The sequence below is a fragment of the Gekko japonicus genome, unplaced genomic scaffold (assembly GCF_001447785.1).
Source record: "Gekko japonicus isolate JY-2015 unplaced genomic scaffold, Gekko_japonicus_V1.1 scaffold881, whole genome shotgun sequence".
NCBI lineage: Eukaryota > Metazoa > Chordata > Lepidosauria > Squamata > Gekkonidae > Gekko > Gekko japonicus.
In genome coordinates this window covers 396,042-406,141 of record NW_015168675.1, presented here as the reverse complement: position 1 = coordinate 406,141, position 10,100 = coordinate 396,042, and the positions used below count along the sequence as shown (strand labels likewise).

General features: G+C 45.3%; 1 protein-coding gene across 1 annotated transcript in view; it reads right to left on the bottom strand.

Moving 5' to 3' along the window:
- Positions 1 to 10,100, bottom strand: part of CFAP65 (cilia and flagella associated protein 65) — a 72,215-nt gene that overhangs the window by 32,814 nt on the left and 29,301 nt on the right. The window contains exons 12-14 of the mRNA XM_015415366.1: positions 5,048 to 5,206; positions 4,567 to 4,732; positions 4,345 to 4,473 (exon numbers count right to left, since the gene is read on the bottom strand). Of these exons, the coding sequence (XP_015270852.1) occupies positions 4,345 to 4,473; positions 4,567 to 4,732; positions 5,048 to 5,206 (454 nt within the window). The remainder of the gene's footprint in view (positions 1 to 4,344; positions 4,474 to 4,566; positions 4,733 to 5,047; positions 5,207 to 10,100) is intronic.

Here is a 10,100-nt window from a genome sequence, read left to right as displayed (position 1 = left end):
CCTGCGACCGGGGGGGGGGGGGGCCCCGGCGATGCGCGGACCCAGACCACCCATACACACCCGCTAGCTCCCGTTGTATTCATACCTGCAACGGGCCTTTCTCCTAGTATATATATATAAAAGAAAGTCCTCTAACCATAAAATCAACACCCAGGCCAAACTGCTGGACCTAGAAACACCACATTCAGGGAGAGTGCTTTTACCGTGACATAGGTGCTCACTAAGAAGGGATTTTTAGAAATTCGACCCCTAAGGGGGTCAAAAGGGGTAAAATGTTGTCCCCCCATTGATTCCTATGCAGCTGTCAGGCTGCTGCCTCCTTGCACCCCCCACTCTCTGATTGGTCAGCGGCAGAGCTCAGTGTTCTGAGGTAAAAAAAAAAACAGGTACAGGAGACTGCAGAGAGCTCATGACAGTTGAGGAAATCAGGAACGGCCAACAACCACCTGTGAGGTGCAGTAATGCTGCTGGTCCACCCTCTCTGATGGCTTCCAACACACTCCCCCCACCTCCTACACCTAACAGGCAATTGTCTGTCAGGTGCAGCAGTGGTTGCAGGGTGCTTAAAGCCACCCTGCCCGCCCCAGCAGTAACGCCTTAGTGATCCTACCAGCCCCACCTCCAAAGTGGCTTCTAATACTCCTCCCCTCTCTCCCTCCTGCACTGGACAGCCTGTCAGGTGTAGGAGAGGAGGCAGGATGCTTACAGCCACCAGGGAGGTTTGGTCAGCAGGATTGCCTTAGCCCTGCTGCTGGCCCAGCCTCTGCAATGCCTTTAAATACAATCCCCCCCAACACCAGACAGGCTGGTGTCTGTCAGGTGTAGGAGCAGGACCAGGGTACTTTAATCCATCAGGGACCTCGCCCCAGCAGGATCGCCTTAGCGATGCTGCTGGCCCAGCTTAGCCACACTCACACCCACAATGGAAATATACTTCAAATCTGTAGATTAGGTTATTTAATTTCTCACAATGTAGGTTCTAGAAAAGTGGTTCATATGAACTTGCTTAATATCTGTTTGCTCGGATGGTGTTTTGAATATGTAGTTATGTCCCAGTTCTAAAATGTAACATAAATAAGAGGCATTTTTGTGAGAAAAAGGGGGGTATGCCCTCCCCCCAAATTCAATGCCCAGTCCAAACCCCTGCACCAAGAAACCCAAAATAAGGGGAGTGCATTCCTACCATAATATCACACACCCCCCAAGAGATTTCTGAGAAGCGTGACCCCTGCTTCTTAAATGATGACTGCTTCTTAAATGGGCAGTTCTATGTGGCCTGCTCCAGAGTGAGCTCACCAAGCAGCCTGGTTATCCTAGCACCTGAGGGCAGAACCACCAATGTGGTCTAGAGAGAGGTCCTTCAGTACAGGAAAAAGGGACGTAAGTCTCACTTCATTTCTTACACCACAATCTTCTCTGTTAGAATTCCTACAACAAATGTCACATTTCAAATTTCACATCATCAATATTATAACTGGATTTATGGAACTTAAGTTACCATAGCGAAGCACGGGTATCAAGCTAGTATGCAATAAAAGGAATATAACAGACAAAAGAGCCCATCAGCAGAGCTGCATCTGGAAAAGCATCTTGTCAGTTTCATTTGTCTTTACAGCTATGGAAAAAGAGAAGTTGAACTTGGCAGGGGGTTCTCAAAATGCCTTTCCCATAAGCCACTGGTTTATTGTCTGAATTGTTAAGTACTCCCCACTTGCAAGACAGTACTACAGTATTTAATTTCCTTTGGATCAGAGGTAACTTTGTAATATTTGCTTGTTTACAACCACACAAACTGAGCATTTTGCATGCAAGCAGATGCTGAAAGCAGACAGCACACCTGCTAACTCTATACAGATTCCAGAACAGCAACGATATGAGCCTCTATGGGACCTTTTGCTTTTTCCAGTCCAGGAAATGCTAACTAAAAACCCTCCACTTTGTCTTTGAATTCAAACCGCGACTTTCTAGCTATCTCTCCAACCAACCCCCAGACATTATACATATTTATTGAAATATTTGTAAACTAGGAAAAAGGCCCGTTGTGAAAATAAATACAATGATCTCTAGAAAGAGGCTCTGGGCGGGTGCCAACTCAGTGTCAATTTGCTGTGGCGACCTCAGCAGGGTATAATGACACTGAGTCCACCATTTTCTCCAGAGGAACTGATCTCTGCTACCTAAAGAACAGTTGTAATTTTGAGTGATCTCCAGCCCTCACCTGGAGATTGGCAACGATGGTTCCCCATAAGGGGATGGTTGGTTTGGAGGGTGGAGTCTATGGCTTTGTACCTGTCCGAGGTCCCACGCCTCCTGAAACCTCACCCTTTCCAGGCTCCATCCCTCATATCTCCAGGAATTTCCCACCTGGAGTTGGCAACCCTATCTTTTCCCCAGCCAATCATCAACCTACCTTTATTTCCCCCTCACTCTTCAGCTTTCCACCCCCACACACCTGCAGCCTCTCCCATGCTCTGAAGCCCTGACTGCTATGTCACATTCGCTGTCATATGGGGGCCACCACAGCAGCATATAAGGATACAGAGCCCACCATTTTCTCCAGGGGAACTGATCTCTGCCATCTGGAAAGCAGTTGTAATCCGGAGTGATCTCCAGCCCTCACCTGGAGATTGGACACATTTTACCTCAGAACAGCAAAACTGTTTAGAATGTTAGAGGAAAAAATCAAGTCGCATATGCAAATGACCTCTGTGTTCCGAGGCAAAGGCCAATGAGGCTGCATATGCAAATAACCTCTGTGTTCTGACTGGCTATGGGGGCGGGGGGAACAGCAAACTGTTTAGACTGTTGGAGGCAAGACTGAAGCAATGCAGCCAGTGGATAGGGACAGATTCTGAGTGACACACCAGGGCGCCAATCAATTCCGGAGCGTGTGGAATGTTCGTGCCACCACCATTCGGCTTTGGTGTAGTGGTTAAGTGCGCGGACTCTAATCTGGGAGAACCGGGTTTGATTCCCCACTCCTCCACTTGCACCTGCTGATGTGACCTTGGGTCAGTCACAAGCTCTGGCACAGCTGTCCTTGAAAAAGAGGAGTTTGTGTCAGAGTTCTCTCAGCCCCACCCACCTCACAGGGTGTCTGTTGTGGGGAGGGGAAGGGAAAGGAGTTTGTAAGCCGCTCTGAGACTCCAAGTGAAGGGCAGGGTATTAATCCAATCTCTTCTTCTTCTTCTTCTATCATGAGGCTTAAATGTTGTTTTCAATCCTTGGAGAAAGGTTGAGATAAAAATAATAAAACAAATGCACTTAGTGCTTCACCCTGCCTTTCTCATTTTGACAAAAATACTGTCCCAGATCTGAAAAGTGTATCCAGAAAATGAGAATTAGAATGATCGTGCAGTGATTAGCCCTTTAAATGCTACCTTAGTGAAATGAGAGCTGCTTTTCCACAAACACCTTCTATATTGCTGGTATAACATTCAAATGATGTAACTACATGTATGGTGGCTTATCACAGAGATCTTTCCCATGGAATTGTACACCCAATCCTGACAACATGCTGATGCTGTATTTTTGGCTGGTCCTTTAGCCACATGGTTGAGTTATTTAAGTTGGAAAAATTACAATTAAGTTGGAGATTGGTATAAATCCAATCTCTTCTTCTTCTTTTATATATAAGGGAGATTGCCTTTCTCAAAAATTCTGTTTCAAGGTTGAGGACAGATTTCAGGTCATTAAAGATCACTGAAGCCCATTTGCTATGTCCCAAGTAAGTTTGTCAGGCAAAATCACAGGACTGAAATACTAATTCCAATCAAGGCACCATTTTCCATACTGAAAGGAAACCCCTCCGAGCCTAGCCAATGGTTCCCACTACCCAGATTCCTTGGTGGCTGCATACTTCCCCCTCCCATTACAAACCAGATGATATTTTAGATGAGCAACAACAAAGATACTTCCTCTTCTCCACAGTATGTTGCGTGAGGGGTGGAACATCATACTGCTACCACTCCACCGGAGTTTTCAGGGATATTCCAGTAAGGATTTTTAAAAGTGTGAAGAAAGGCCCTTGGGTCAACAGGAGAGACCCCTGACCCCTTGTGCCAGAAATTCACCTAAGATTGTTCAAATGGCAGAGGATGGGACACTGTGACAGTATAAAAGAAGCAATAGCTGAGCTCCCTTTGCCTCCAGCTAGACATTCCACTAGCTCATCACTCAGCTTGGAGCCATACAAGCTTTTTGGCAGGTTAAATATGTAGTGAAGTAAGGACAGTCTCATTTGGTGTGGAATCCCCACCACCACCCCTGCACTCACAGAGATATATAATTTGCTTGTTATGGAGAGTGACTTATATTACTATCCAGTTCCTCTTGACTGCTCACCTTTCACAGTGGAGAGGGCATAAAAGATAGTCCAGGTGTAGTGCAACCGACGGGCTGGGCTAAAAGTTGCTCGCAGCAAGATCTTTCCCCGAGCAGGAATTGTTCCGCTGTAGTGGTCAAGTTCTATTGCTGAGGCGGGGGGGGGGGGGGGGGGAGAGAAATGTTATGAGCATAGAGCAGAGAACTCAGAAAGCTAAAAAGATTTGCATCTCTAATAAATACCTAGTGTGTCACTGGCAACTTCTTCAGGGTCACATGGTCCAGTGATTGTCTGCTCCACACTGAATATGTATTTTAGGGAACAGGCCCCATTGTTCAATAATACAAGTTCACATGACTGTGTTCTGCCAACCAAGATACTGCCAACATCCACCTGCTCCTCTAGTGCCTGCAACCCAAACACAGAAGGATCATGCCCATCAAGCAAAAGAGATTACAGGAATTTCTTCTAAACATACCCCCATATCCGGGACAATGAGGTGGAAAAAAAAGACTACCTTGAGAATATGTCAGTGTTGATCACCATGGTCTACAGATCTGCTTCAGAGGCTTGTGTCACTACCAACTGGGAGGGATACCCATATTATAATCCAAGATTGCATAGATGCTAGGGTACCCCTTCGGTTTGCTTTCATGGGAAGCTCTATAATAGTGCTTCCACTTTCCTCCAAAACTCTTTATTCCCCCAAATGTTGTAACTTACTGTTAAAGTGGCCAGTGCTCCTTCCCCGATAACCCGTAGCGGATAACGAACACTCTCTGGGGCTTTGTCATCCAGTATCTCTTGATCTCTCCACACTGTCACCCAAGCCCGCAGAAGATACTTTATCTGCTCATTAGGAGTGAAGGTCCATATCTGAGCCTGAAATCACATGCAAATGAAGAAGATGGTCAGAGTATTCTGACTGTCTAGAGTACAGAATCCAGATAATGAAATCAGTTAGATAAAGGGAGTGGTTGCAGCGCAGCGCCATGGACACGGTAGAGACTCGCTCCTCAGCCGTGCTGGCTTTCTCGCTCTAAGTAAAGGGGTCTCAAATGATTTGCGGCTTCTCTGGCCCCTAAGCAGTGGGTCCAGAGCAAGGGGCTTCAACCTGGCACTTCGCAAAGCAGCAGCATAACAAAGAAAGCCAGGGCTTGCCTCCAGCACTGAGCAGAAAGAAGAGACCCACGGAAACGTGAGTCATAGCTGTCGCTACTGAGCAAGGGGGGGTTAGAAACCCAGCCAAATATTCATTTAAGAGACTGTGAATAGCTTTCTACAGGACAACTGTGATACGTTCCCAAGACTGGATATTTGCCTTCCTAGCTTTAAACCTTAAAGAGCTTTAAACTCCTTGGTGGGAGGTTCCCAGCCAAGCCTCTTTGCCTAAACTCCTTGGCGGGAGCCTAAACTCCTTGGCAGGAGGTCCCCAGCCAAGCATCTTTAGGACTAACTACAGGAAAAACAGGTTGCTTACCTGTAACTGATGATCTTCGAGTGGTCATCTACGCAGTACCACACATGGGTTGGGCGCCTGTGCACGACCTCAACTGGAGAAACTTCTAGAGCTTTGCCTCAGAAAGCTTTTGACGGGCTCTCTTCCCACCCTGGGGAGCAGGCACGTACTGCGCATGCCTGGAGCGGGGAGAGAGAGCCGCCTCCCACTCAATTCCTTCGACCGCTACCGGTAACTCCCATCAAGCCAAAGAAAGGTGAATAGGAGATGCCAGCAGTGGGAAAGGCTGGGGGGTATTGTGGTACTGCACAGATGACCACTCAAAGATCATCAGTTACAGGTAAGCAACCTGTTTATCTTCATCGTGGTCTCTGTGCAGTCCCACACATGGGTGAATACAAGAGCTGAACCAGTTGGAGGAGGGAGCTGGCAGTTGCAAGAGACACAAAGAATACTGGTTAAGACACAGCATCACCAGCAGGAAGAAACATCCACGGGTCCTACCCGGAGACGTAGCAGGGTCAAGCGGGGACAGGGGAGCGGTGGCACAGGGGATTTATCCTCTGGTTAAACATCTGAGCTGAACAGGAATGCTGTCAGTTCGAGCCCCGCACTGGTGTGAGCTACCAGCCGTGTCCCCAGCTCGCCGTCCACCCAGCGGTTCGAAAGCTTTGGCGAGTAGATAAAATGGGTACCACTCCGTAGAGAGGGTGGGCACACTTAACCCCCCCCCCGTGGGAAAGTGTTAGCCGACAAACGGAAGGTCCGTGCGTAAGCTCAAAAGCAAAGAGAGATCTACACAGCTTCAAAGAAAAGCCTGCAATGGGCCATTCCGGCCAGACGGTGGCAGTGGTGTGCTGCGACCAAGAAAATGCTGATGACATCAAGCGACGCTGACTAAAGAATGCTGCCGGGACACGTCTGATGCTTACAGCTGACCAAGCTCCCTGTCGACTGCGAAGTGTGTGTGATTAAAAATGATATATGTTGTCCTCCCTTACCCCCATCATTGTTAGCTCCGTGTCTACACATGAGTAACTGTAAATCGCTCAGAGCCGGCAGCTCTGCAAGGATTGAGCGATCAATAAATTGAAAGGGGGGGGGAGCGAAGAGAGATCGCAGCACCGACTGGCCGAATGCAGCATCCCATTGAGCTCGGACATCGAGTGTGTAGTGGGTCACGAAGGTCGATGCCGAGGACCACGTAGCAGCCGCAAAGACGTCCTCCAACGGAACACCAGCCAGGAAAGTGGTGGATGTCGATACCACCCGTGTAGAATGGTCAGTGACAGAGGGAGGAATGGGTTGACATGCAAGCTCATAGCAAAGGGCTATGGTGGAAGTCAACCACTTGGACAAACGTTGAGAGGAAATAGGCTCCCCAAGATGAGGGGGCCGTTAAGTAGTTTATGATAAAATGGGCTCAAAATTTGGGACATAATGTAGAGCTGGAACAATGGGCCCAGATTAGGGAAAAAAACATATAAATCACACAAGCAATTTCTTATAAAGAAAATATTTACAAGATGTGCCATAGATGGTATACCACCCCCGATATTCTCTCAAAAATAGATTCCAAATATTCAAACCTATGTTAGAAATGTCAGAGTAAAGTGGGGTCATTTTATCATATGTGGTGGAAATGTGAAAAAGCTAAGACATATTGGGCATGGATACATGAGGTAATACAAAAAACTTTAAAATTTTTCATCCCCTTTACTCCAGAAGTATTTATGTTAAGTATTATTCCTGAACAATGTAAGAAAAATGATCTACAATTTATATTGTATGTGACTATTTCAGCAAGAGGATGGTCCGCCCTCTCTTGAAAAACGAACCTTGGACCCGACCGAATTGGCCAACTATCGGCCAGTGTCCAACCTGCCCTATTTGGGCATATTAATCGAGAGGGTGGTGGCGGACTTCCGGTTTATGGAGCAGCGATGGCGGACGTTCTCCCTGAACCGCAGGAGAGCGATCCACACACCAGCGGCTTGGAGGGGTGCCACCTCGTGACACCCCCACGGAGCCTTTCTGATAGGCTCCAGGCCAGAGGGCTTTTGAGGGGTAGCCTCTTCGATGGCGTAATGCCGGAGAATTGAGGCTCCCCTCTGCCCTGACAGTCCAGACGCTGTGTGGCCTTCGAGCACTAGCTGGTTTGACCGGGACAAGCACCGGAGATTGAGCTGAATGGCATTTAAAGTGAGCGAGGTCAGAGAAACTGACCGACAATGAACGTGAGTTCAGAATAAACCGGATTATTGTAAAAGCGGCTCCCCCCCCCCGCTGATAAAAGCAGATGCAAAGAGGGGAATGAACTTATGCGAATGAACTGATAAGCGATACGAAGGGGGAGAGGGGAGGATATACGAGTGTGTTTTGAGAGACTTACTTGATTACCATCATCATGGGGCGATTTTTCTTTTTCTTTTTTTGTAAAACATTTTATTCAGGATATAATCAATCAATTCAAACACTTGTTATAAAATTATACAATTTTACATCCTACCCTCCTCCCTTCCCCCCCCCTTGGCTTCCCACAGTGCTCCAACCTCCTGCTCACTTCATAAAAATTTATCTTCCTCCCTCTCCTTTTTTACCACATATACAGTAGGTAACTAATCTCCATTTTTACGTTTTTAACTTCGATACATATCATTAATCTTTATTTCAATAATTATTAAAGCAAAATAACATATCTCCTACATCCCAATGCTTTTCCAAATAGTCCTTTAGGTCTTTCCAGTCCTCAAAAAATTCCTCTGCCTCCAAATTATTACGTTTCCTGGTCATTTTGTCCATTTCAACCATAAACAATATTTTTTTAATCCAATCTCCAATTTCCGGAACTTTATCTTGCTTCCAACACTGAGCATAAGTCATTCTGGCACTTGTAATCATATACCACATCAATGTCTTTTTTGCCACATTGACTTATTCCATTTTAAGTCCCAAAAGTAATATTTCCGGCTCCTTCTTAAATTTACATTTCACAATTTTTTCCATCTCTGCATGTATCTCAACCCAAAACTTTTTAGCTTTTTCACATGTCCACCACATATGATAAAATGAGCCCTCTATCTTTTTACACTTCCAACATTTGTTTCACATATTACTATTCATATTAGCAATCTTTTTCGGAGTCATATACCATCTATACATCACCTTATAACAATTTTCTTTTAAGCTGTTACATGTTGATATTTTCAATGCATTCTTCCATAAATACTCCCAAGATGACATCATTATTTCCTTATTCATATTTATCGCCCATTTTATCATCTGTTCCTTAATTATCTCATCTTCTGTATACCATTTTAACAATATTTTATACATTTTTGAAATAAGTTTTTTATCTCCCTCAAACCATACATTCTCAATTTCATTATACTTTCTTCTAAACCCAAACACCTTTTTATCTTTTTTGAACAAGTCATTAATTTGTCTATATTGAAGCCAACCATATTTAAAAGCTAAATCTTCTTCCATTTTCATTTCAAATGTCTTTCCCACTGGCTTCAGCATGTCTTTATATTGTACCCAATCCTCTCCCTTATATGCCAAAAAAGGCTTTATAACCTCTGCCGGTACAAGCCAAAGAGGTCTCTCGTCCGAGAAGTACCCTCTATACTTAATCCATGTGTCAAATAACATTCTTCTGATATAATGATGTTTGAAGAAACCATCCATTTTTACTTTATCGTACCATAAATAGGCGTGCCAACCAAATTTACAGTCATGACCTTCCAACGCCAACAATTTCTTATTGTTTAATGTAACCCATTGTTGCAACCAAGTTAAACATACCGCTTCATGGTACAATCTAAAGTTCGGTAACTGGAATCCCCCTCTCTCTTTGGCATCACATAAAATCTTCATTTTAATTCGTGGTTTCTTCCCGGCCCAAACAAACTTTGAAATTTCTTTTTGCCATATGTTAAAAATCTTCTTATCTCTTACTATTGGGATTGTTTGAAATAAAAACATCAGCCGCGGTGGGGCGATTTTTCAAGCCGGGAAGAAGCGTTAGAAACTGTAAACAAATCGGAGAAAATGGCGGCCCAGCAGAGAAAGCTGAAAACGAAACCGCCGGGCAGCCAGAGTCCAAAACCGGAAGAGGGAGCAGACATCATTAAAATGCTAGCGGATATGCTCAAGCTGGTGATGGAGCAACTCGATGGTATTAACCAGCACAACCACTTTTAACTTTAAAAGGGGTAACTTCTCTGATATGAGGGGACATGTGGGGAGGAAACTGAAAGGAAAAGTAGAAAAGGTCAAAACCATTGGGAATGCTTGGAAACTATTTAAAACTAC